The sequence below is a fragment of the Urocitellus parryii genome, chromosome 11 (genome assembly GCF_045843805.1).
Source record: "Urocitellus parryii isolate mUroPar1 chromosome 11, mUroPar1.hap1, whole genome shotgun sequence".
Classification (NCBI taxonomy): domain Eukaryota; kingdom Metazoa; phylum Chordata; class Mammalia; order Rodentia; family Sciuridae; genus Urocitellus; species Urocitellus parryii.
Genome location: NC_135541.1, coordinates 10,066,439 through 10,090,043, shown reverse-complemented (window position 1 = coordinate 10,090,043; position 23,605 = coordinate 10,066,439). Strand labels below are relative to the sequence as shown.

The 23,605-nt window shown below is 56.3% G+C and overlaps 1 protein-coding gene across 2 annotated transcripts in view; it reads right to left on the bottom strand.

The window, feature by feature from the left end:
- Window positions 1-636: 636 nt before the first annotated feature.
- Plekhm2 (pleckstrin homology and RUN domain containing M2) overlaps window positions 637-23,605 on the bottom strand; it is a 36,657-nt gene continuing 13,688 nt past the window's right edge. For both annotated transcript variants that reach the window (XM_077791097.1, XM_026400769.2), the window contains 19 exons: window positions 18,264-18,370; window positions 17,896-18,005; window positions 17,350-17,449; window positions 16,755-16,842; window positions 13,614-13,800; window positions 12,445-12,504; window positions 9,113-9,341; window positions 6,348-7,196; window positions 6,120-6,189; window positions 5,911-6,001; window positions 5,563-5,627; window positions 5,166-5,254; window positions 4,455-4,587; window positions 4,030-4,220; window positions 3,544-3,609; window positions 2,924-3,083; window positions 2,440-2,619; window positions 2,254-2,370; window positions 637-1,593 (listed from right to left, as the gene is read on the bottom strand). In XM_077791097.1, the coding sequence (XP_077647223.1) occupies window positions 1,456-1,593; window positions 2,254-2,370; window positions 2,440-2,619; window positions 2,924-3,083; window positions 3,544-3,609; window positions 4,030-4,220; window positions 4,455-4,587; window positions 5,166-5,254; window positions 5,563-5,627; window positions 5,911-6,001; window positions 6,120-6,189; window positions 6,348-7,196; window positions 9,113-9,341; window positions 12,445-12,504; window positions 13,614-13,800; window positions 16,755-16,842; window positions 17,350-17,449; window positions 17,896-18,005; window positions 18,264-18,370 (3,030 nt within the window). In that variant the 3' untranslated portion in view covers window positions 637-1,455. The remainder of the gene's footprint in view (window positions 1,594-2,253; window positions 2,371-2,439; window positions 2,620-2,923; window positions 3,084-3,543; window positions 3,610-4,029; window positions 4,221-4,454; window positions 4,588-5,165; window positions 5,255-5,562; window positions 5,628-5,910; window positions 6,002-6,119; window positions 6,190-6,347; window positions 7,197-9,112; window positions 9,342-12,444; window positions 12,505-13,613; window positions 13,801-16,754; window positions 16,843-17,349; window positions 17,450-17,895; window positions 18,006-18,263; window positions 18,371-23,605) is intronic.

The following is a 23,605-nucleotide window of genomic DNA, read 5'->3' as shown; positions in this document are numbered from 1 at the left end:
TGCTGGTACTGAGGATTGAACCCAGGGGCGCTCTAGCATTGACCATCATCCCCAATTTTAATTTTGAAACAGGCTCTTGCTAGGCTGCTGAGGCTGGTCTTGAACTTGTGATCCTCCTCTCTCAGCCTCCTGAGTAGCTGGGATCACAGACTTGCGTCACTGCACCCAGCCTGTGTAATATTTTTCAATCTGTAGTCCATCTCGGGTAACTGAACTGTGGGAGGCGACACCTCAGATGGGGGGACTGCTTCACTGATGGCCTGCTCCAGAGGGGCCTTGGAGGGCAAAGGTGGAACAGCTAGCGCTGCACTGCACTCAGTAAAAGGCGGCCCCACGCCCACGGCATCTGCGCATCCCCCCACCCCTGCCCACCCGAAGACATCAGGGCCCCTGAGTACGATGGAGATAAAAAAAAAAGAAGGGCATTGTTTGAGGAGCGACTTGGCCAGGAGGACCTGCCCACTGTCCCAGCCCCTCCTCCTGGTAGTCAGGCCGAGACTCCTTGGGCTGCACACTTCTGGATGGTGAGCACCCATGGGGAAGCCGCGACTGATGGGTGACAGGCATGTTGCAGAATAGGAGGGTTTGGAGACGACCCTACCTACCTTGCTCAAAAAGGGCCAGTGAGAGTCTTGGCAATATAACATGTCTATTTTATTTTAAAAAACAAACCCCACACCACCTGACCCCTTCCCCAGGACTCTGGACAAAGATGCTCAGGAAGCCCCAGGCCCCAGCCAAGCAGGGGACAGTTGGGAGATTCAGTGTGTGGTGGGTCCTGCTCTTCTCCCAGTCTCTCCTGCCCTCCTCTTTGCTCCTGGCCAAAGGAGCCACCTGATCCCTGGGTTCTGCAGGCTCTGCTGAGGTGGGGGAGGTGGTCAGGGCCACGGCATGCAGGGCACCTGGTGGCCTGGGCCGGGCTCTGTGAGGCGGGCGTGTGCATGGGGTAGGTTAGTGAGAGGGAGCATGCGCAGACACCCGGTGCTCCAGCTTCCCCACACAGCCAGGAGAGTGTTCAAAAATGAACAAGGGTGGCTGGGCACTCAGGACCCGGGGGCCCTGAGCCTCTGCCCAGGCCCCTGACCTGGGGCGGGGAGCTCCCGCCTCCTGGTCCTTCCACTCCTCTGTAGATGGACATTCCTCTTGTCACCATCCTGAGGTCCTGCCCTGGGAGGACAGCTTGAGTCTGCTGAGCCTGCCTGGTTCAGATCCTCTGTCCCCAGTAGCCTCTAGCCACTACCCACTGGGCAGGACGCCCAGGTGTGTTGGGCACATTCTGGATCCCTGGGAGCGGACAATCCTGCCTCAAGCTGGGTGGTTCTGCCACCTGGGGCAGGAGTGGGCTAAGAACGTGCGTGGAGACCTGGCTCCGAAGCAGCACGATGACCTCGACCCTGAGCCTGCTGGTCAGCCTGCCTCCACTTCCCTGACTTCCTGGGACACCACCCAGCTGCCTTAGCACCAGGGGTCCCGGGAGGCTCGGCCACGGCAGAGGCTGTCACTTCGTTGCCAGGCGCTGTGGATGAGGCTCAGGGCGTCCTCAAACTTCTGCTTGTTGGAGGCTTCCTGGATGGTCTTGTGTGGGAGGTCCACCTGGGTTGGGGCAAGACAGGACCCCTGAGGGCTGCAGGCTCCATGCTCCCAGGGGCCACGGGACTCCGGGGCTCAGCCTTGGCCACGGACGCCTATCAGGCCTCCCCCACCAGTCCCTCCACACCTCTCCCAGGGAACCGCTTCCACGCTGCCAGATCCTCCTGCACTCTGGGGAGGGCCTGAGCTGACGGGGTGCTACCCAACCACCTCGTCCTGGGAAGACCTCTCTCCTCGGTGGCCAGGGAGGTGGCCCTGTGCTCCCAGCAATGCTGCCTGGCAAACCTCTGTCCGCGCCCTTCTCTGACTCAGGCCAGCCTGTGTGGGCTCAGTGCAGGCGGGAAGTCCCCGGCTCCAGGCCAGTGAGCTCCTCTCACTCTGGGGTGAGCTGCAGGGCAGGTGAGGTCCTGCCCCTCCTGTGTCCAGCCTGTCACAGCTCCAGATCCTCCGTGAGCACTGTGACTGGAGCCGGCTTAGGAAAGGCAGCTCCTGGACCCGCATTCAGCTTTCACCCCAGCCTCACTGGAAGCCAGGGCTCTGCCCCTCTGGCCCTAAGTGTCTGTCCCTGTCCCTGTCCCAGAGTGCTGGTACATTGCTGTCCTCAGGATCCTGGAGGGAAGGTGAGGCCCTGGGAGTGGCCGGGGCTTCTGGGCAGCTGGGTACCTGGTAGATGGCTCTCCACCCGGAGCTCAGTGCAGACAGGAGCCGGTCCAGTTCAGAAGTGCAGCTCAGGTAGATGACCCAGGGGGCGGGGGGCTGCGGGCCCTCCGGGGAGAACTCCTAGGGAGAGCGTGCGTGAGCACCTGGCCGCACCCCGGCAGGCCCCTCCCCGCCGCCCGCCCCACTTACCAGGACGCAGTACTCCTTGCCTGGCTCAGTGGAGACAGCGCTGATGTCGGCCAGGCTGGCCGTGCCCAGGGAGCGGAAGAAACTGGTTTGACAATCCTCATGGCACGTGAAGAGGCGGTCCTCGGCAACCACCAGGCAGCAGGGGATGCAGGGGCTGGGGGCGACTCCCTGGGGGATGACCTGAGGCATTGGTAGAGGTGGAGAGGCGGCTGCGTGTCCAGAGTGCCCAGCCCAGAGGCCCGGCTGGTTCTCTGCCCTCCCTGCAGGGTCCAGCAGGTTCTGCCCACCTCAGGAGTGTGGGTGGGGAGGAGGGTGGGACAGGTAGTCCAATCCACAGGGGACTCTGAGCTCCAGGTCTGTTCCTGAGATGTCCCCTGGGTTCCCCAGCTGTGTCCTCCCGGGCTGCCCAGGGCTGGTGTTGCGTGTGGGGATGGGCCCTTGGGGTCCTGCGTGGTCAGGCAGGCGAGGTGGGGGAGACGCTCACCCCCTTGGACACGGCCTGGCAGAGGTGCTGCATCCAGCCGGCCATCTCGGCCTCGCTGTCGGCGCTCAGCTCCAGGCAGGGCCGGTCGGCGAGAATGACCTGGAAGGCGTGGGGCCGATCCGTGGTGTTGGATCTCCGGCAGCCACCGCACTGCTCCCCCCTGGGCCAGAGGAGGAGGGTGAACTGGGGGCGAGGAGGCGGGCGGCAGGAGCGGGGCCCTGGGGACATACATGGGAAGGCTGCCCAGGCCCTCTGGTGCTGACAGCCCCACCCTTGCATCCCCAGAATTGCCCGTCCTTTCTGGACACCCACATGCGGCCAGGTGAGGGAGAGGACCCGTCAGCCGAGCTCCCCATGGCGAAGCTGCCCTGCTCGCCGTCCCTCGCCCTCTCCGGGGGCCTGTCCCCCCCAGGCTGCAGCTCCTCCTGCAGACGCACCCTCTCCAGGAGGCAGCACCGCTCGGTCTCTGCCCCGCCTCCTGTGGGTTGCCCTCAGCCTCAAAGTGGGCAAACCCCCGGGCACCAGTCAGAGCTGCTGGACGGGGCTGAGGACAGACACCTCACAGGGGAAATGGGAAGGTCCCAGGCTTAGCCTTGATGCCCTCAGGCAGTGACACTCACCCCATGTTGACGGAGAGCAGGGGAATGACGTCGGTGCGGTCAGGGTACTGGTAGAGGATGCCATTGCTGCAGGGACACGCACAGTGGCCGTGAGCCTGGCCAAAGGGGGCGGGCTCCATGTCCCAGGGCCCCCAGACTAGCCATAATCCCAAAGGCAAAGAAGCCAGGCCTGCTTTCCAGGAGGGAGGATGAAAGGAGTCGGAGAGCGACAGCGGAGAGCACTGCCTCAGTGGACCTGGGCAGCGGCAGGCCCTCCGTGGCTGGCCCTGGTCCCCAGCTGAGGCATGGGGCACTCCTGGGCCCAGCTCACTCACTGGCTTTATAGAGAAGCCCTACAGCTCTGGACCGTGTCCACCCAGGGCCCTGTAGAGGGGCGGCGCCTCCCTCAGACCTCTCTCCCCAGTGAACTGCTGCAGGGGTCCCTGCTGGGGACCTGACAGCCCGATGCCCTGGCCTGGGCCGGCGCGCAGAGCCCAGGGCTCCCACCTGAGCACTACGAAGCAGGTCTTCCAGTGCTCCCTGCCCAGGTAGGAGGTGCCCGCCTTGTAGTGCAGCATGCCTTCTTTGGTGATGGCACCCTCAGGGGGTGAGCAGCGGCAGGGGACAGGGCCCAGAGACTCATCCGCGGGGTCCTCCCAGTGCACAAGCCCATAGAAGTGCACAGTCACAGTGGATGCCTGGGGTTGGGGCAGAGGACAGAGTGAGCAAGGCCAGGCAGGTAGCTGGGCCAGGACTGAGCTCACCCATGGCACAGTGTCAGGAGTACCCGCTGAGAGAGAGGCACAGGACGGGGAGGGGGAGGAAGTGACCAAGAGATGCCAAAGCACCACCTGCTTCACGTGTCTCGAGCACCAAGGCTGGCCACCACTGGCCCCTCGTGGACTACACGAGCATCCTCTCCAGCCACTCACCTCACACTTGGACTCCTGGGCCACGAACTTGGCCAGTGCTAGCTTCTCCATGGTGGCATCGGTCAAGATGCTGGGGTAGGGTGGTTCCCGGCAGCCCTTGATCATGGCTGACTTCAGAGAGGCCAAGAAGAACCTGCACAGGGAGTGGGTTGTCAGAGGCCTGGGGACAGGCTTCGTCCTGAGAGCTCCTGACCTGGAGGGGTCACAGAAATGTGGGGGAGGGGCCTGGCCCATGCAGCGCCCAGGGCCTTTTGGGGCAATGATGTGGCTGGGTCTGTGCTCATCCAACAGTGACCAGAAAAGGCCTGACCCTTTCCTAACAGCCCGGGGCCTTGGATCTTGGCAGAGGAGGAAGACCCGAGATGCTATCAGCAGGACTTGAATGAGGGACCTCGAGTTGGTGCCGTGACGTGACTTCATGCCTGTGACTTCCATGTACTGGCGGGCAGGCCCCGGCCAGCAGGGCCCCGCCTTCCTCCCCGTCAGATGCTCACGCCAGTCCCTCTGCCCTCTGCAGGCCACAAGGCACTGAGAACACCGAGGCTGCCACATGAGTGGTGGGTCAGTGACTGTCCACTGTCCTGCCTCTCTGACCAGACTGTGGGCTCTGGAGAGGACACACTTGTTTTCACTTTGATGTCTCCACCCCATGCCAGGGCCCCGCAACGGCAGGTGCTGGCTCTCCGTCCCGGGGGCGGGGCCGACACTCACTCAGCCAAGGCCACGTCAGCTGTGTCCAGCAGAAACTGCTTCCTGCGATTGGTGCACACCAGCCTCACCGTCTGCTGGTCAAGGCCAACCTGCCAGAAACCACACGGGCTTGGCCGCTGCCTGGCGGAGGAGGCAGTGTGGCCAGGCAGCCTCGCAAGGGCAGGGAGGGAGGGAGCACCCAGGGTGGCCACCAGTGAGGCCTTCAGACGGAGCCCCGCAGGAGCTGCGGGCAGCCAGGCCTCGTGCTTAGCTCTCGTCCCCAGCTCGTGTACAGAAGCTTCTCTGAGAGTCAGGTTGGTGCCCATCCTTGGGACGGGCCCTGCTCTGGGCTCTCAGGGTGGGTGGCCCAGGAAGCCCTGCGCCTATGGCGGTCCACCAACTCGGAGCCTGAACTCACCGACACATAGTCAAGTTCATTGTAAGAAACGGCCTCTTCCACCAGGTATGGCTTCTCTGTGGCCCCTGAGAGAGGAGACCCCAATGCCTATTACCCCCTCTGGCCTCTTGTCCTTCCTGGCCCCATTTTCTAAGGGCTGGCCCCTGGCAGAGAGGACCCCTCCTTGCCCTGCAACCTGAAGTGACGGAGCAAGAGAATGACATGGGTGCGAGTGGCGGGGTCAGGCCCACCTCCGCCAGCCACACCCTCCTCGGAGGCCTTTCCACTCCTACATGCCACTGGAGGGGGCGACGGCTGGGGAACAGGGGTTTCAACCTCAACCCGCTCTCGGTCTGGGGCGGCAGGCACCTTTCCGGAGCAGGTAGACGTAGCAGTCCGTGAGCAGCACGAACAGCAGCTGCAGGTTGCCCTCCATGTGCCCAGTGCTCATCCGGATCATCTGGGGGCCAGGCAGACAGAGGTCAGGGGCAGGCCTGGATCCTCGCCTTCTGGGCAGGCTCAGGCCATCTGCCTGGCCCTTGCTGGGTCTCGCTGGCTCCTGAGTCCCCTAGACTTACTTTGAAGAGCTGCTCTTCGTTTTCCCGAAACACGTGGATCATCAGCAGGAGCAAGTGATTGTTGTCCACCCTGTGAGAGGGACAAGTGTCAGGAGGACGAGGGTCAGGCTGGGTGGGGAGATCACGTCTCTTCCCACCTCCCACACGGGGCTGGGTCCTCCGGGAGCTGGACTTAATTCACTGGTCAAGGACTGGCGGGGTCCCCTACCAGCCACAACTGTCCCTCACCTGAACTCAGAGGCGTGTGTCACCTCGGAAGGGCTCCCCTGGCCCTCATCTACCCCAGAGTCCTCAGCGCTGCTCAGGCACGGGCTGGGCTGGTCCCGCTTGAGCTGGCAAAGAGCCTCCTGTGTCCCAGGCTCAGGCTGGGGCTGGGGCTCGGGCACAGGCTCCTTGCTGACCAGGGGCACCTGGGTGTCTGGTTCCCGGGTCTCCAGCTCCTGATCCTCCCGTGGCGTGTCCTCTAGGGGCCCAGGAGTCTCTCCCTCTTTTCTTCCTCCCTCTTCTTCTTGGCCAGCAGCCGCAGGGCCACCAGGAACATGCAGCGGTTGGCCAGGCCCTGCAGTGTCATGGTTGCCACCACCTGATGTAGCAGTGCTTGGACTCTCAACGGTAAAGCGGTAGAAGTCCATGGGGGCCGGAAGCCCCTCACTAAAGTCGCCAAATGGCGGCTTCTCCGGGGCATCCCCGGGAGAGCCAGTCCGAAAGGACTGGTCTGGGGGCTCGACATGGGAACACCAGGTGCTGGGGTCCAACTGCCCGTGGAGCTGGTCGATGACCTTGCTCAGGGGCTGTCCCAGGCAGTCCATGGAGGTGTCCTTCATCTCAGGGATCAGCAAGCCCATCTGGCCAAACTCCGAGTGCTCGCTGCTCTCGGCTGCGCTGCTGGGCCCCTCTCCCTCCTCCTGGAGGGCGGCCCCGGGGTCCTGGGCGTCCTGCCCCAGGCCTGGGCAGATCCGGCCAGCGCCCTCGCCCTGTGTGCTGAACTTCTGTTGGCCGGAGGCGGGGTGCAGCGGACTCGCCTCCTCATCCGATCTGGTTTTCTTCTTCTTGCCAGTTTTCTTCTTCTTGGTGACCCTGGATCAGCAGTAATGGGGAGGGACTTATACCCGAGTGCTGGGGACCAAGGGAAACCAGCCTGGGTCAGAAGGGTCAGCCTGGGCACATGCCCTCCAAGGTCAAGACCAGAGCCTCTTGGTCTGGGCAGTGTGGGCCCTGAAGTAGCCCCTGGTGCTGGCAGAGGCAGGGGAGGGCCATGGGCTGGGGACAGCACAGGGAGGCAGAGGTGGCAGTAGCCAGGGGGTTCCCTAAACAGATCCTACAAATTCCAGCTGATAAAATTAAGCTGGTCTTACCGCCTAGGGAATGAAGCCAGGCCGTGGGCAGCCAGGCCAGCACTCCCCTGGGCTCAGGTCCTTCTCTTAGGATGTAGGCATGGGTCCCTGCTGACCTCACTACCCACTAGGTGTCACCATGGATAAATCACCGAGAAATATACTCAGTTTCTATGCATAAAGTCCTGCCCCACCCTGGTTCCATGTCAGTGGAATGGGCCTGGCCAAGCCACCCCGAGGCTGAGTGGCTAAGCTGCTTGCTTTGCTTTTTCTTTGGTACTAGAGATTAAACTCAGGGCACTTTACCACTGAGCTACATCCCCAGCCCTTTTTATTTTTAATTTTGGAATTTTGAGGCAGGGTCTTGCTAAGTGGCTGAGGCTAGCCTTGACCTTGCAATCCTCCTGCCTCAGCCTCCCAAGTTGCTGGGATTATAGGCGTGCACCACCATGACCAGCTTAAGCTGCTTTGTTCTGAAACCAGCCTGTGGGTTGGGCCTCCTGGCTCTAGGCCCTGGGGAGCAATGTCCCTTCCTCAGGCCAGCATGTCTGACCAGTATATGGGGCTTCTCTTCTCATTCAGAGTGGAGAATTCTAAGGACCGGGCCCAGGGGGGTCAGACAGCCCCCACTCTGCTGAGGCTCTGGATGAGCCCCCAACTTGTCACTGACCTCCTCCCTTGCCCCATGTACCTGTCCATACGACAAAGATACTTTTCTTCCAATGAACCAGGCTGGACTAGGTCTCTGAACTGGCTCACTGACTTCTAACAACTTCCTCAAAAGGAAGTCCAATCTGAAGGTGTTTTTTGATCTTTGTGTGTGTGTGTGTGTGTGTGAGTGTGTGTGTGTACTTGGGATTGAACTCAGGGGCACTCAACCACTGAACCACATCCCCAGCCCTATTTTATATTTTATTTAGAGACAGGGTCTCACTGGGTTGCTTAGGGCCTCACAGTTGCTGAGGCTGCCCTTGAACTCGCCATCCTCCTGCCTCAGTCTCCTGAGCTACTGGGGTTGCAGGTGTGTGCCACTGCGCCCGGCTGTTTTTTGATCTTGAATGGACCAAACAAAATGCCCCAGCAGCCTAGGCATGGCCTCAGAAGCCAGCCATGGTTGTTAAGTGTACAGGCCACCTACCTCCAGGGCTTGGGCCGTGCCCTGGTTCCAGTGTTTGTTTCCCTCCAAACTTCCATGTGGAAGCTATAATTCCCATGGGATGGGATCAGGAGGTGGGGGCCTTTGGAGGTGAGAAGTCCCGAGGGTGGAGCCCTCTTGTGCCCACACAAGAGCAGCTCCAGAGAGCTCTTTCTCTGCTCTGCCTGTGCAGACAGTGGTGTGGATGTCATCGAACTTGGAAGAGGCCCTCGTGGGAACAGCCCATGCCGCACCCTGATCTCCCGCTCCGAGCCCCCAGAACCTCGGGAAGTAAAGGGTGCTGTTTAAACCGCTCTCTCCTTGTCCTGGTGGCAGCAGGAGGACAGGCTGCCGACTCCTCTGGCTCCAAGGACTGCCTGGGGCTGGCAGGGCTGCTTCTCAGCCTCCAGAAAGGGGCTCCGCCACCATCAGGGGACACCCGCCCGCCCTGGTCTCAACGGTGAGGCAGGAATGGACACAGACGCGGGGACACTTGCAAACTCCCCAGGCCCCTCCCTGCTGACCTGATGACCTCCAGCTCTGTGCAGGCGTCCAGGAGGCCCAGGGCCTGGGACTCCCCCTTCTCCTGAGAGCTGGTGTGCACAGGGGTGGTGTCGGAGGAGGACACGGTCTCCGCCTGCTCCTCGTTGAAGGGGTTGTGGCGCTGGGTGGGGCTCTTGGTGGACGCCTTGCTGCTGGTCAGGTCCGAAGCAGTGGAGCGGGGGCCGCTGACAGTGTCCGTGAGGTCTCCATCTGGGAGGACAAGGAGACAGGAGACGGCCCATCAGACCCCCGGAGGATAACCACTCAGGGGGAGGCGAGTGACTCCTCCAGGGAGGCCCGACAGGGTGGCCCTGTTTAAAGAGCTGAAGCCCCAACCCAACAAGTCATGGGACTTGTGCTCTAGGAACAACCTGGGGGGACCGCCATCTCGCCACCCCGGGACCCTCAGGATCTGGCCTGTTAAGGTCAGTGGTGAAGCAGCTTCTAGGCCCAAGGGCAGGGTGACCTTGCTGCCTCCAAGGGAGCCACGAGGGACAGGCCACACACCTCCTAGATGAACCTAAGAGCGCTCCTGCCAGAGGACAGGCGCCCGCCACCTCCTGTAGCCCACTCCTCGCTCGCAGGGCTGAAGGAGGCCCAAGTCCTCTGAAGGCCACAGACAAGAGACACAAAGGAAGCAAGGAGAGTGGAGGAAGACACCGGAGAAGACAGGGGGGCTCGGGGGAGCCAGAGGGGGCCTGGTGGGCAGAGCGCAGGGGGAGAGTGGGAGGGCCGGACAGGAAACAGGACCCGAGGCGAGGGGGGGGGGCGCTGCCCAGATGCCTTGCAGGCCCTTCAGAGGGTGTGGCTTCTCTTCCCAGCACCCATCAGCACTCCCGGGGGACAGGCCAGGCGCCCCTTTAAGGGTGGTGCTGAGAGCCCGGTTCCATTCAAACCTCAGCTTGCTCATGGGTCCTATTGGGGTCACCCCCTCACCCACTGCCCCTCCAGCGCTGGCCTAAGCAACCTCCCCCGACCCCCTTCAGCCACCTCAAGTCACTGGGACAGGCAGGGGGCACCGCCATGACAAGCACCAGGCTGCAGTGGCAGACAGGAGCTGGCCAAGCAGAGAACTGAGGCCCAGATGGTGCAACCACATGGGCAGGTCAGCGGCCAGGGACACAGCTGTTTCTGCCCCATTTGCTGGCATATGGACAGCTTGCTGGCCATTATCTGTCCAGAAGAGAGGTGACCAACACGCTCCCCTAGCCCCACTGGCAGGGCCCAGTCTGCCGGCACCTTCTTAGTGGAACTTGGAAACCATGGGCAGCTGCCTGCTGAGCCTGCGCATCAGCCTTTTTTTTTTTTTTAAAGAGCACCATCTTTTGCTATAGGAATCAGGAGGGAGCTGGCGTAATCTCCAGCTATGCCAGATAACAAGAGTGACCCACGAGGCTCTCATCAGATCCCTGGGACTCTAGGGCTGGCTGTCAGAGGCTTTTAGGAAACCATGCCCTGACTCCAGAGCCGTCCCCTGCTCGGCGTCCAGCCCTATGCTGTCCTCGCCATGTGAGCTGCCCATGGGAGGGGTTCTAAGAGGCAAGGGGGCAGACCCTGAAGTGTTGGGCAGCAGGGCGAGATGCCACCAGCCCTGCAAAGAAGCCAAAGACCACTGAGCGTGGTGGCTCATGCCTATAATCTCAGAGACTTAGGAGGCTGAGACAGGAGGATCACAAGTTTGAGGCTCTCTTCAGCAACTTAGTAGACCCTGTCTCACTAAAAATTAAAAAGGGCTGGGATGCAGCTCAGCAGTGGAATGCCCCTGGGTCCCTAATACAAAAAAAAAAAAAAAAAAAAGAAGCCAGAAGAGCTTGAAATGGCCACCCCCATCCCACCCAGGGCCCTGAATTTTTTTTTTTTTTTTAAAGTTGATGGACCTTTATTTTATTCACTTATTTGTATGCGGTGCTGAGATCGAACCCAGCAACTCTCACATGCTAGGCAAGAGCTCTACCCCCGAACCACAACTCCAGCCCCCAGGGCCCTGAATTTTGAGGTGCCCCTAAGTCCAGCTCTCCTCCAGGCCCCTGGGGAAGACAGACCCTCCCTAGGCGAGTGCCCCAGCATGCTCGGGAACTCTTCAGTGCTCAAGGAGCTTTGGAAAGCAGGAAGTTACGGTCAGTGGAGACACATCTCCCCCTGCCCTGGGCCTGAGTAAGCACTGCATCTGGGCAATTGGTCCTCAGGCCCCAGGGAGCTCTGAAGGGCTACAGAGGACGGTCAGGCCCTGCTTGTCAAATGGTGTAACAGGCACGTCAGGAAGGGTTAGTTGTTAGAGTCAGAGGGAAAACCAACGCCCGGCACGTGTGCAGTAGACAGGCTGAGAGGTGGACCAAGTCCTGATGGAATTCTGGGTTCAGGCTGATTAAACTAGAACCACTCACTTGGCCAAGAGACATGATTTATTTTTCCCAATGCTGTATCCTATTTCCTTCAAAGTTAATCTATTTCATACTAAAATTACTTGGGAAAGATCTTCTGTCACCCATTACTCGGAGATCATGTCTTTAATGTAGGGGAACCCCTGCTCCTCATCCTTGGGATGGGACCACCCTCTGGCTCCCGGCAGCAAGCCCTTCAGGAAGAGGGTCTGAGATGGCCCGAGATGTAAGGAGGACACATTGACCTATCAGAAACACCAGCTCTGCTCGGAGTATCACAGCAACCTGGGCAGCTGCTTTATGAATTTATGTAAGCCCAGCAGCAGGTGGCAGGCAGAGAGGTGCCCACATGCTGCCGCTACCCAGCAGATAGGGTGGGAGGGTTGGTGGATTTTATTTTTATCTGACTTAAAACTCCTAAGAGAACCTCCTGGAGGCCGTTTCAACTCTGCCTGGGCAACTCCCTGACTTGGACCTCAGTCCAAGTCTTCAAGGCGCCATCAGGAGTGGACCGCCATGGCCAAACCCTCTCCCAGACCCTCATCTAGTCCAGGGAGCTCACAGCCCACAGGTTTAAGGGCCTCATTCTCCAGAACAGCCTCTGCTCACTGGGTCAGGCCACTAGGCCCCACAAATGAGCCACTCCCTCTGTACCCCAACTGCCCCTGGAATCAGGAAGGCGGATCTAGGAGTCCCGAACAATCACTAGTGACCCCCGACCCCTGTGCAGAGGCAGGAGCTCCCTGGGGAGCAGGGGTGCGCCTGGGCTAAGGCCAAGTTCTCCTGCAGAATTCCATCGACAGAAGGCCAGGCCTGGCTTTGTTACGATCAGGGATTATCGTCAGTAATAAGGAGCTGATCTTGAACATGCAGCAAGCTTGGCATGGAAACATCGCACAACAGGAAAAGAGGGTCACAGCGGACTGTCCCACCTTCCCAGTCTGTGCTGGGTACAGACGGCACTGCTGGAAACACATCTCCAAAATCATAATCTACAAAAACGAGGGGACAAAACTGAAGATTAGAAACACAGGAGTCGAGGGGGGTCACGAGGCGTCATGGGGGGAAACAGGAGAGGGAGCTCCCTACCTCTTCCCTAACCAGGAGTCCGGAAGCCCAGCTCCTGGCCAGGAGCCTCTGGCCAGCTGTGGGGCCTCTGGGGGCCATTCCTTTCCACACCCAGAACCTGCTCTGGCAGAGACGAGCCGGGGGGCCCTCTGCCTAGCCTCCCCCCCCCCCAGTGCCTGCGTCTACTCTACAAGCTGCCAGGATGAGGCAGCTCGTGGGGGTCTGGCGGCTTCTCCAAGGCCGTGCCCTGACTGCTCCTGAGGCGGCCCATGCGGCCAGCAGAGCAGCTGGAGCCTTCCCCTGGCACAGGAGAGTGCAAGCCGTGCCCCAGCCGGGACAATGACCCGTGGCACAGCAGAAGTAAAGAAAGGGGAGGGTCAAGGCCCTGTGCTGAGGCAGTTCTAAGGAGGCCGAGGGAATCCCCTTCCCTGGAGTGAAGGGACTACGGCCCCACAGACTCCAAGTGAACACCAAGCCCTAAGGTTTGAGAAAAACCAGGTTGTTCTATGGGGTGTTGGATTAAAACAGAATGACCAAAGGCGCCTCTCGGTCTCTGCACCCACGGTGCACCCGGCCCTCACACAGCAGCAGTGTAGGGGGAGCTCAGTGGACTTGGGCACACACAGGGACCTGGCCAGCGTCCCTGCACGTCTGACCTGCTGGTTCTCTCCTCCTTCCAGAGATGGCTCCGCCCGTCCTGCCCAGGACCCTGTGTGGGCAACCTCCCCAGGGCGGCAGCACTCGCCCCGCCACGGGAGGCAGGCGTCGCCAGGACACACCGCAGCTAACCCTCCTCGCTCAGAAACCTGCCCTGGGACTGCGACAGGAGCTTCTGGAAATGTGTCTAACACTCATAAAATCTTGTTTTGGCTCTTTGTGCCTGAAATCCATTCTTCAGCCACCACAGGCTTTGCTGGACTGCAAGTCTCAACCACTGAATCAAACCACCAAGAGAGATGTCACCAGCCAGGCTCACACGGCTCCAGTCCATCTGGGGCAGAGGCATAGTCCCCTTCTGCCCAGGGCCACTCACCCTCACTGGACGGGGCGATGGCACTGTCATCCCACTCCAGGTTGGTGGAGGTGACAGAATTGAAGGAGTTGAGGGACAGGCTGTCCGAGCCATGCACGGAGCTGGGAAGGCGGTCTTCAAAGTCCAGCAGGTACTGAGGTTTATAGTAGTCAGGCATGTAGGGGGCCAGGTCCAAGTAGGGGGCATCCTGGGGAGAGTGGAGAGGACGTGGGGTGGGAGGTCAGGTGATCAGAAAACGCCAGAGTCCAGGCAGGGAGACTCGGGTCTGACACCCCCGCCCCGGGCTCTTTCTCCTTTGGGAAATCAGGGAGCCTGACAAGTGAATGCAGAGATGAGCTGCTAAGAAGAGTAAGGTGAAGGGCAGGGGCTGGGCTCAGTGGGCCGATCTGCAGCACCACAAAAAAATGAATCAACAAAGGGGCTGGGGCTGGGGCTCAGTGGTAGTGCGCTTGCCTAGTATGCATGAGGCACTGGGTTTGATCTTCAGCACCACATAAAAATAAAGACAATAAAGTCCATCAACAGGGCTGGGGATGTGGCTCAAGCGGTAGCGCGCTCGCCTGGCATGTGTGCGGCCCGGGTTAGATCCTCGGTACCACATACAAACAAAAATGTTGTGTCCGCCGAAAACTAAAAAACTAAAAAAAAAAAAAAAAAAAAAAAAAAAAAAAGTCCATCAACAACTAAAAAAGGGGTTGGGGGATGTGGCTCAGGCGGTAGCGCGCTCGCCTGGCATGCGTGAGGCCCGGGTTCGATCCTCAGCACCACATACAAACAAAGATGTTGTGTCTGCCGAAAACTAAAAATAAATATTAAAAAAAAAAAATCACATTGTTTAAAAAAAAACAACTAGGGCTGGGGATGTGGCTCGAGCGGTAGCGCGCTCGCCTGGCATGCGTGCAGCCCGGGTTTGATCCTCAGCACCACATACCAACAAAGATGTTGTGTCCGCCGAGAACTAAAAAATAAATATTAAAAAAAAAAAATTCTTAAAAAAAACAACTAAAAAATATATTTAAAAAAAATGAATAAACAAAATAAAGATATTGTGTCCATGTATAACTACAAAAAACAAAAGAGTAAGGTGAAGAGTCTGGCTCTTCAAGCTGCAGCCCCGGCTATGGAGTGCAAGCGCCATCGGGGGTGGAGCTGGTCCAGAGAGAACGAGGCCATGTGCTCCCTTCCCAGCCTCCAAAAAGAGAGGAAAGAGCCGGCACGGCGTGCACACCTGTAATCCCAGCTACTTGGGAGGCTGAGACAGGAGAATGGCAAGTTTGAGGCCAGCCTTTACAACTTAGCAAGAGCCTAAGTAGTGAGACCTTGTCTCAAGAAAATTAAAAGGGCCCCTCAATAGATGAATGGATAAAAAAAATGTGGCATTTATACACTATGGAGTATTACTCTGCATTAAAAAATGACAAAATTATAGAATTTGGAGGGAAATGGATGGCATTAGAGCAGATTATGCTAAGTGAAGCTAGTCAATCTTTAAAAAACAAATACCAAATGACTCCTTTGATATAAGGGGTGTAAACAAGGACAGGGTAGGGACGAAGAGCTTGAGAAGAATATTTACAGTAAACAGGGATGAGAGGTGGGAGGGAAAGGGAGTGAGAAGGGAAATTGCATGGAAATGGAAGGCGATCCTCAGGGTTATACAAAATGTCATATAAGAGGTAAGGAGGGGTAAGTCAAGAGAATACAAATGGAAGACATGATTTACAGTAGAAGGGGTAGAGAGAGAAAAGGGGAGGGGAGGGGAGGGGAGGGGAGGGGAGGGGGGATAGTAGACAATAGGACAGACAGCAGAATACATCAGACACTAGAAAGGCAATATGTCAATCAATGGAAGGGTAACTGATGTGATACAGCAATTTGTATACGGGGTAAAAGCGGGAGTTCATAATCCACTTGAATCAAACCGTGTAATATGATGTATTAAGAACTATGTAATGTTATGAACGACCAATAAAAAAAAAAAAAAAAAAAGAAAATTAAAAGGACTGTGGATGTGGCTCAGTGGTAAAAGCACCCCTGGTACCAAAAAAAACAAACAAAAAAAAAAAAATGAAGGAGAAGAAAGAGCCATCAGAAGGCAGCTGCGCCTCCAGTGCCTCGCGGGTCTCTCTCACTGCCAGCACCCCTTCCCCTTCTCCACCACTGCTGGGTTCCCTTTTCAGTCTGTGCTCATAGGGAGGGTGACTAGAACAGGGCAGCCAGGCCCCCCTGGACAGCCAAGTCCATTGGTGCTGTGGTCACCACCACATCTGTGCAGCAGTCGACCCTCATCTGTGGTTTTGCCTTCTATGGTTTTAGCTACTGTGATTCAAAAAAAAAATTAAATGGAAACTTCCAGAAAAAAAACAACTCATAAGTCTTAAATAACTTTCATTACAGGACATTGTTATAATTGTTGTACTGTACTATTAGTTGTTATTTCTTTATTGTTGTGTGTGTGTGTGTGTGTGTGTGTGTGAGAGAGAGAGAGAGAAAGAGAGAGAGACTGGGGATCGAATCCAGGGGGCCTCAACCACTGAGCTACGTCCTGGGCTCTCTTTTTCTTGAGACAGGTCTTGCTAAGTTGCTGAGGCTGGCCTCAAACTTGCACTGTTCCTGTCTTATGAGTCCCCGGGGTTACAGACATGCACCACCATGCCCAGCTGATATCCCTTACTAAGCCTGATTTACAACTAAACTCCACCTTGGGCACGTTTGTGAAGGAAAAACCACTCTCTAGAGAGCTTGGTACTCTCTGCAGTTTCAGGCCTCCATTGGGGTCTGGGGGTCAGGGGGACCACTGTACGGTGCCTGGCTGGAGAGTTTGGAGAGAGCAGCAGGGGGCACAACAGCTGGGAAGCCAGACTCCCAGGAAACACAGGTGGACGGGCCTTGTCCTTCTCAGACACACATGCCCTAAACATGAAGGCCAGTGCTTCTGGGAACGGGTTTTTCTCCATGTTGCCTGGAGAGGGAGAAGTCACCTATATCAGGAATCCTCGCCACAGGGAGCTGGGAGAGACTCTCTCCTCTGCCTTCACTTCTGCCAACCCTGAAAGCTTCTCTCCCTCTCCTGAGCAACGGAGCAATGCTCAAGCTCAGCCACACCCTTCGCACTCCATAGCGAGAGCTGTGGCGTCTCACCAGATCCAGGTCAAACCGAATGAACTCCAGCCCAGACACCAAGGTCAGGAAGAGCGTCAGGTGGTCGTGGCTGCAGACCAGGGCATTCCTGAAGGACATGGAGGAAGCGACACTGGTGTTCTGGGTCTGGTTGCCGGCTCCGCCCAACTTCACCAGCAACCAACTGTGTTGCAACGAGACATGTGACCCCACTCCCTTCTTCCCAGCATTCTCCTGGGTCTGAGCCACATGGCACTCGCCGGCCACTGTCTCCAGAGCTGGGCCTGTGGCATAAGGCTTGTCAGACTCTCAGCAGTTGCTGTAAGCAATCTGTCCCTGCAGTGACCCCAACAAGGGCTGAGGCAGAGGTGGATCACAGGATCAGTCTGAGGCAGGGCAGCAGCTGTGCACAGGCCCCGCAGGACCCAGAGCTGCCTGAGGAAGCCACCACACTTCCAGCAAGCCCCCCAGGGCTCTTTGGCCATTGCCACTGTGTCCTCAGCATGCAGTGCCAGGCTAGGTCTCTGATGTGGCCCAGTATGGTATCCACATGTGACAGGAAGCTTTGGGAGGAGGCTCAGGGGAGCTGGAGGCGATGAGACAGCGTCGCACTCACCTGACGTAGTACTTCTGCAGCAGGCCCAGGTTCTCCTGGAACAGACGCAGGTAGCTCTCCAGGGAGTTCTCGTTGAGGGCCAGGTACAGCCAGGCCCGGCCTGTAGGCCAAGGCAGAGAGGAGAAAGGGCCGCTGAGGACCAGGTTCTCCCATGGCCCTCAGGCCCCCCCATGGCCGGCCAGGAACATCTGAGAGAGGGCGGGGACACACTCGGCCAGGCTGAGCTGGGCGCGGACTCTGTCCTGTCCTGCAGGCTAACCCAGATCCCAGCTCGGGGACAGAAACCAGAGTCCTCCCCGTGCTCAGCCTGGGCTCTAAGAGCAGTCCAGTTCTCGTCTACGTCATGCCCCCCCATCCCCAAAGCACCCACAAACTGTCATGTGCAGGGAAAACGGGGTCTTGTGGAGCATCTTAACGCCCCTGCCACCAGATGCCACAAGGCAGGCAGTCTCCCAGGGCTGACCGAGCTGAACCTGAGCCTGAGCTGCCCATGGTAGGGTGTGTGTGTGGCTGGCCTCTGCCCCGTGTCTCCCTGGCACTACTCACTGCGCCCCAGGTTGGTGGCCACGTGCTGAAGCACCTCAATCTGCTTGATGGCCTCTCTCCGGGTGAAATGCACGACAAGCACCCAGTAACCAGAGGAGAGGTCCTGCAGCCTGTGAGGACAGGACGGCAGCGCTGGGGCCTGGGTGGGGCTGACCCACCAGCTGCCACCAGTCAGGCCACAGGCAACCTGTGCGTGGCCCCAAGCCCTCCCCTAGGCGGGTGCGCCTGCCTCATGGGTTCACAGAGCTACCTGGGATAGCTGTGGCCCACTTCAGCGAGACCAGCCTCCCTTGGCAAGGCAGACAGGAACTAAGGCAGATGAGGCCGGGCATCGCCTTCTGCAGGCACCGGGGCCGGGCACCACTCACCCGTACAGCAGCGCGTGGTCCAGGTGCTCGCACAGGCGCTGCAGGACCTTGTCGTGGTTGCGGATGGCAGGGGTCTCGTCCTCACATGCGGCAAAGTAGCTCTGCAGCTGGAAGAAAAAACGTCAAAAGTGGATAAAGAGCAGGGCTACAGAAGTTCAGGAATCAAGAAGGCAGCTGAGAAAACTCCTGCCAGATGACCTCCCCACAGTGACCGTCAGTCTGCCTTAAAAGCCCGGCCCTGCTGCCGATCCGCCCTGGAGTACCAGAGGATAAAGCCCGACTCCTCACAGCCCTGTCCCTGAAAGTCCTTCAGTAAGCGCCTTGCGTGACAAGATGATGCTGGTGAGGGAGTCCCAGGCACACACCGGGTCTGGCCAGGGGCACCACGCAGGGTGCCATCCTTACAGCTCACAGTGCCCACACCTGCACAGGCACCCGGAGCTCAACAACAGTGGCCCTGCGTGGAGCTGGCTGCCCTCTGCACACACCAAGGCCGGTGTCCTTGCAGAAGGCTGCTCAGGGGCCATGGCGGCCTGAAGACACTGGCAAGGCTGAGCGTGGATCTGGGCGCGTGCCAGGCTCATGTGGGGCCCTATACCAAGGAGGACATTGTTCCCAGGTCAAACTGATGCAAGGAGATTTGGAGGGCAGGTGGGTGACCCGCAGTACAGAGCGGGCTCTGGGAAGACCGCGGCAGCTGGGTCAGCCCCTGAGGGCCAAGAAGCTGCGCTCAGGGTCTGCATTCCCTGCAACTGCACAAAGCCCTGGGAGAGATGTCTGACCAGGCTCAGGTTAGCATGTCCTGGTTGGCAGTTGCCAGAGGGAGAAGCTCGCAAGACACAACAGCACAGACCTGGTCTCAGGTTTGAACTCTGGGGACAAAGGTGTTCTGAAGCGTTTTCTGGAAGCAGTGGCAGCAAGGGCTGCAGCAGGCAAGACACGTCCACGCACCAGGAAGCATGTGCTCCTGGAGGGAGGCCAGCCATTCAGCCCCACAACAAATGGCCTCTCTACCCCGTGGCCCAGGGCAAGCCCAACAGCCCTGCTGGCTGGGGACAGTCCTGCGGGGGTCTGCCCATCCCCCAGGCAGGCAAATGTGCCTCAGGAGGAAAGGCTTCAGGAGATAAAGAGAGAGAAGGGAACTGCCAGACCTGCCCTGTGCCTCTGCAGTGGCTGGAGGCACTCCTGCAGGTTTCAGGGTCAAGTTCAACACAGGTATTAGGGAAAAAGGTACTTTAATTTTTAATTTCTTTTCTTCTTCTTCTTCTTCTTCTTCTTCTTCTTCTTCTTCTTCTTCTTCTTTTTTTTTTTTGGTAGCAGAGTTTGAACCCAGGGGTGCTTAACCACTGAGCCACATCCCCAGCCTGTTTTATTTTTTATTTAGAGACAGAGTCTCCCTGAGTTGCTTAGTGCCTCACTAAGTTCCTGAGGCTGGCTTTGAACTTGCGATCCTCCAGCCCCAGTCTCCCAGCCACTGGGATTACAGGCTGCACCACCACAAGGGCTTGTTTTTTAATTTCAAAATGTGAGATCAGAGCATCTTAAATAGATGAAAGGCTCCTTAGAGATGCAGCAGAACTTCCTCATTTAAAAAGCAAGACCTGAAAGAGGCAGGGGATTTCCATGAGAACAGAGGAGAGATCAAGGCAGCAGAGGAAGGGGGCAGACTGAGGGGGACCAGGGGGATGGGAAAGAGGAGGAACAGTGGGACAAATCTGATCAGACACCCATGACACACATAAATACACCACGGTGAATTTCACCTTGATGTATATCCATAATGCACTAATGTTCTAAGAACTATAAATAAATAGAAAAAAGATCAGCAGAGAAAAAGGGAACAGGAGGGAGGGGAGAAAAAAGGGAAGTACTGGAAATTGACTTGGAGCAAATTATACTCCATGCATAATTATGTCAAAATGAACACCAATATTATGCATATCTATAATGAACTAATAAAAAAATGTAAGGGGCTGGGGATAGAGCTCAGTTGGTAGAGTGCTTGTCTTGCATGCACAAAGCCCTGGGCTCAATCCCCAGCAACACACACACACACACACACACACACACTTTAAAAACCCTGTAATCCCAGATGCTCCAGAAGCTGAGGCAGGAGGACAGTAAGTTCAAAGCCAGCCTCCACAACTCAGCAAGACCCTGTCTCAAAATGAAATGAAAAATGGGGGGGGATGTGGCTCTGTTGTTGAGTGCCCCTGAGTTCAACTCCCCTTACTCCCCCAAAAAAATTAATAAAATTTCAGAAAAGGGGAGCTGAGAGTGTAGCTCATGGTAGAGGACTTGCGGAGCAGGTGAGAGGCCCTGGGTTTAGTCCTGCACACTACAAAAAATAATTAGCTAGGAAAATAAAAATATCAAAAGCAGAAGAAGGTTTATTCGTCTTCTTGATTATGAAAGTAGCCTCAGCTGTGGTGACACTGGAGTTAGGGGGCCAGGATGCGCGTGGGCGTGTGCGTAGGTGTGAACAGGGAGGGGGCCCAAGCCAGGAAATCCCGGCAGGCAATGAGATTTTAGGATTTAGAATCCTAGCAGGAACTAGGATTCCTTTCTCAAGCCAAGGTAACAAAATCAAATGATCCACAGACAACAGCCATTTACTGGGAGAATATAGGCAACATGAAGGTGCGCATGATGCCTCAAGTCCTCCTGCTGTCCTGGTCCCCTGTGGACAGCAGGGTGCTGTGCCACAGAGCCACACCCTTAGCCCGCGGACAGCATGGGGCTGCACCATGGAGCAATATCCTCAGCCCTTTTTACTTTTTTTTTTTTTTTTTTTGAGACAGGGTCTCACTCAATTACCCAGGCTGGCCTTGAACTAGAGATCCTCCTACCTCAGTCTCCTGAGTAGCTGGGATCGCAGGTGTGCACCGCTGCACTGGTTTCTTTTACAGCTTTAAGACTTTATATTTTATTCCATTTTTTTGTAGTGCTGAACATTGAACCCAGGGCTTTGCACATGCTAGGCAAGCGCTCTACCACTAAGCTACACCCCAACCTTGTTTTTTTTTTTAATTATGTTCAGATCTTTATATATTATGTGCAATAAGGATCCAGCTTCATTATCTTCTGGAAGGAAACCATATCCTCATATTAATGAATGGACCAGCCCTCCCTATTGAGATGTGACTTGATACGCCCCTTTCTAAACTATTCTGCGTTATTGATCTGCTGTCATTCTGTGTCTGCACCCTGTTTTTAATTATTTTCACTTTATTCATTACTTGGATGTGGGCAGATAAGTCTACTCCTTCCCCTATCCCAATTACTCTTTTTTCAAAACTGTTTTGATCATTCCAACACACTCTTTTAGAATCAAATTTCATTATAATTCCCTTCTGGGTTTTTAACAGCTTCATGCTGAATCCAGAGATTATCTGTGGAAAGAAATGAAATCTTTGCAATATTGAGTCTTTCTATCGAGGACCGTTGACTCTCAGCCCATTTATTAAGGCCTTTTTTGTTTTCCGGTTCTGGGGATTGAACCCACAGATGCTCTACCACTGAGCTACATCCAGCCCTTTATATTTTTTTTAATTTGAGACAGAGTCTCGCTAAGTTGCTCAGGCTGTTCTGGAACCTGCCATCCTCCTGCCTCAGCTTCCCAAGAAGCTGGGATGTGCTGCTGCGCCCAGCTATTCAGGACTTCTTCACCTTGACCATGAGGAGAGGGCTCAGGAGGTGGGACACAGGGTGCTGCTGCTACAGAGCTGCACACTTTTGTTAAATTACTTGACACTTTAACCCTAATATTTTGTCATCTATAACACATGTTAAAAGGATTTTTTAGAGCTGAGCTGTCAAATCCGTAGCATCAACCCCATGAGGCTATTTAAGCTTAAATGTAAATGAAACAAAATTTTAAAAATCAGCTCCAGTTGCACTAGCCGCATTCCAAACGCTCAGTGGCCACATGTGGCCAGGGGCCACTGTATTAGTGTAAGTCCAGAGCACGTCTGTCACCACTGACACTTTGCTGGGACACTACTGCACAGGTCAGGTGAGCAGCAGGTGCTCACTAAGCAGTGGAGATTATTTACAATGTTGAACCCATTTTCTTGGTCACAACAGTGGCACAGCACTTGGGTAAACATAAATTCAGATGTAAGCGCACAGCGCTGCCTCTGCTCTGTCCCTCACCTCCTCTTCACCAGCAGGGTCCTAACTCCTATTCTTGGTACTGGTGCTTCACCACTGAGCCACATCCCCAGCCCTTCTTATATTTCATTTAGAGACAGGGTCTCGCTAAGTTGCTTAGGGCCTCACTAAATTGCTGAGGCTAGCCTTGAATTCAGCCTCTAGACCACTGGGACCAGTGCCCTCTTTAATCATTCTTTACTAAAAGAGTAATTCCATCATCTCAGGTGATAAAATGAGCCTGAATCAATGTTATAGCCCAACACAGATCTCCTACTGAAAAGGAAAAAGAAAAACAATGTCCAGGAATCAATAATGCATAGGGCTGGGGTGCGGCTCAGGGGCAGAGCACTTCTCTGCCAAAGTTCATCCCCAGCACCAAAAAAAAAAAAAGAAGAAGAAGATGATAAATGATGCAAGAGCTCGCGGAGCTGTGTCAACAGCTTGGGCTTGTGCCTTGGGATCTATCTGGTCAGCAAAGCATGGCAAGGTAAACAGAAGCAGATGCGCTGTCCCTTAGCCACAGAGAGGCCACAGCCAATGGCCACCAGTAAGACTCTGAAAGAACAGCTGTGGAAGACAACCCTCACGTGTACAAGGACCCCTGGATGACAGGACTGGGACGAGCACAGCAGACAGCCCAGCCTGGGAGACAACTGCCATCTTCCAGCCCGAGACACTTGTGGGGAGCCGACGCCGGCTGTGGCACGAGCCACATTTACCAAGCACTGCTCAGTGTGTGGATTCTAGGGTCAGATAATATGCTTGAATCCGACTCTGCAACTCACTTGCTGTGCGACCTGTAAACTCAGTCTCCCCATCTTTAAAATGGGCTTAGTACCTTCCTTGGAACCCCTCTAAAGGATGTCATGAGGGTTCAGATGATGGTCGCACTGTATTGATCAAAGGGCGTGACACCTTGTAAACACTCAGGTGCCAGCAGCTGTGATGACAGTGCAGCTCAGGAACATACTTAATCATCAGAGCAAGCCCATAAAGTGGGTCACCAAGCGAGTAAGCAGCAGAGCCAGATTTTAAACCCCGGTCTTTTCTTTTTTTTGAACCTAGGGGCTTTTTACCGCTGAGTTACATCCCCAGTCCTTTTTATTTATTTTTTAAATTTTGAGTCTCATTAAGTTGCCCAGGCTAGTTTCAACCTGCCATCCTCTGCCTCGGCCTCCCACGTAGCT